Consider the following 1,330-nt stretch of genomic DNA (forward strand, 5'->3'; position numbering starts at 1 on the left):
ACCCATTTCATTACACCAAATACACAAAATAATGTTCTTTTTAGCAGCATCATATGACCCCTTTAAATGATTTTTAACTAAAATTAAATTATATTTGTATGAGAAAAAAATGTTTTTAAAAACGTGCATGTGCATACATATGAAATTACATTTAAAAAAGAGCCATTTACAAATAATTTTACAATAATAATAATAAATATTCAAATAAATATATTATAATAATAATAATTATTATTATATTTTGTTAAGAAAGTATTCAATACAAAATATTCACCTACATCGATTCTGTTATGTTCACACGCCAATAAGAGAAATAATTTCCCAGAAAAGTGGCAAAACAGCTTTGTTTGTTCTTAATTTTGAGGCAAATACATCTATCGTTCAGTTTCATGTGTTGTCGCGAAGGCTTGTGGGTAATGCCTTCGCGATGCATCCAGTTTCACTTGAGCAAGCCAGCTGACTGTCTCGTTCAGGCGCAGCGCTGGAGATTCACCATTAACCCAGCGCAATGCTCCGGCTCCGGCTCCGGCTCCGCTGAATCTCTCGGATAGTTTCTCACAATCTCCGCTCGGATGAACATGAGTCGGAACGAGCATTCTCTGCAGGCTCTGTCCTGGAGAAAGCTTTATCTGAGCAGAGCCAAACTCAAAGCGTCCAGTCGCACGTCTGCTCTTTTATCCGGTTTCGCAATGGTGAGTTGTTTTTCGCGTCTGTTTCTTTAGTGCTGTGGATGTTCAGTTTGCACCGGCGGTATAAACACGTTAAAGTCGTTAAAGAGAAAGCGCGTGTTTAATAGTGTTGTGTAAGTTTAAGCGAATATTTTGGCTTTAAAACGCGCATGACTCGAGTCTATGATGCATCTGCAATCACAAACTGACAGCCACAGTTGTTTAGCTCGTGCTAATGCTCAGCTAGATTTTTACTTGGTAAAAATCAGCAGTTTTGTATATAATTTATGTATATAAAGAGCATCACGAGAAGCATAACGCCGGATGCAGCAAAAAAAATCTCAACAACTTCTTGAGTCTTCCACTGCAGTGCACTTTAATTCAGTGCCAGACCTATTCTTGAGACGTCTTACAATTTCATTTGCACATGTACAACTTTACATTCACGTTCAAATCTTCTTAAAACCTACATGCAAGATTCGTTTAATGTAATTATTCTTTATTTGTTTAAAAATAATTCTTTGTGTATAAAAGCTTGAAAAATATTCAAATCAAATTTAAAAAAAATGTTTAGAATTACGTATAACACTTTCCATATAGATAGATAGATAGATCATCTTAAAAATGTGATCAATTTTACAAACGTTTTTATTTTATATCTG

General features: G+C 34.9%; 1 protein-coding gene across 1 annotated transcript in view; it reads left to right on the top strand.

Annotated features, from left to right (window-relative positions):
* Positions 1-412: 412 nt before the first annotated feature.
* orai1b (ORAI calcium release-activated calcium modulator 1b) overlaps positions 413-1,330 on the top strand; it is a 2,432-nt gene continuing 1,514 nt past the window's right edge. Inside the window, exon 1 of the mRNA XM_016487056.1 lies at positions 413-692. Within this exon, the coding sequence (XP_016342542.1) occupies positions 573-692 (120 nt within the window). The 5' untranslated portion in view covers positions 413-572. The remainder of the gene's footprint in view (positions 693-1,330) is intronic.

The sequence above is a fragment of the Sinocyclocheilus anshuiensis genome, unplaced genomic scaffold, assembly GCF_001515605.1.
Source record: "Sinocyclocheilus anshuiensis isolate Anshui unplaced genomic scaffold, SAMN03320099.WGS_v1.1 scaffold393, whole genome shotgun sequence".
Lineage (NCBI taxonomy): Eukaryota > Metazoa > Chordata > Actinopteri > Cypriniformes > Cyprinidae > Sinocyclocheilus > Sinocyclocheilus anshuiensis.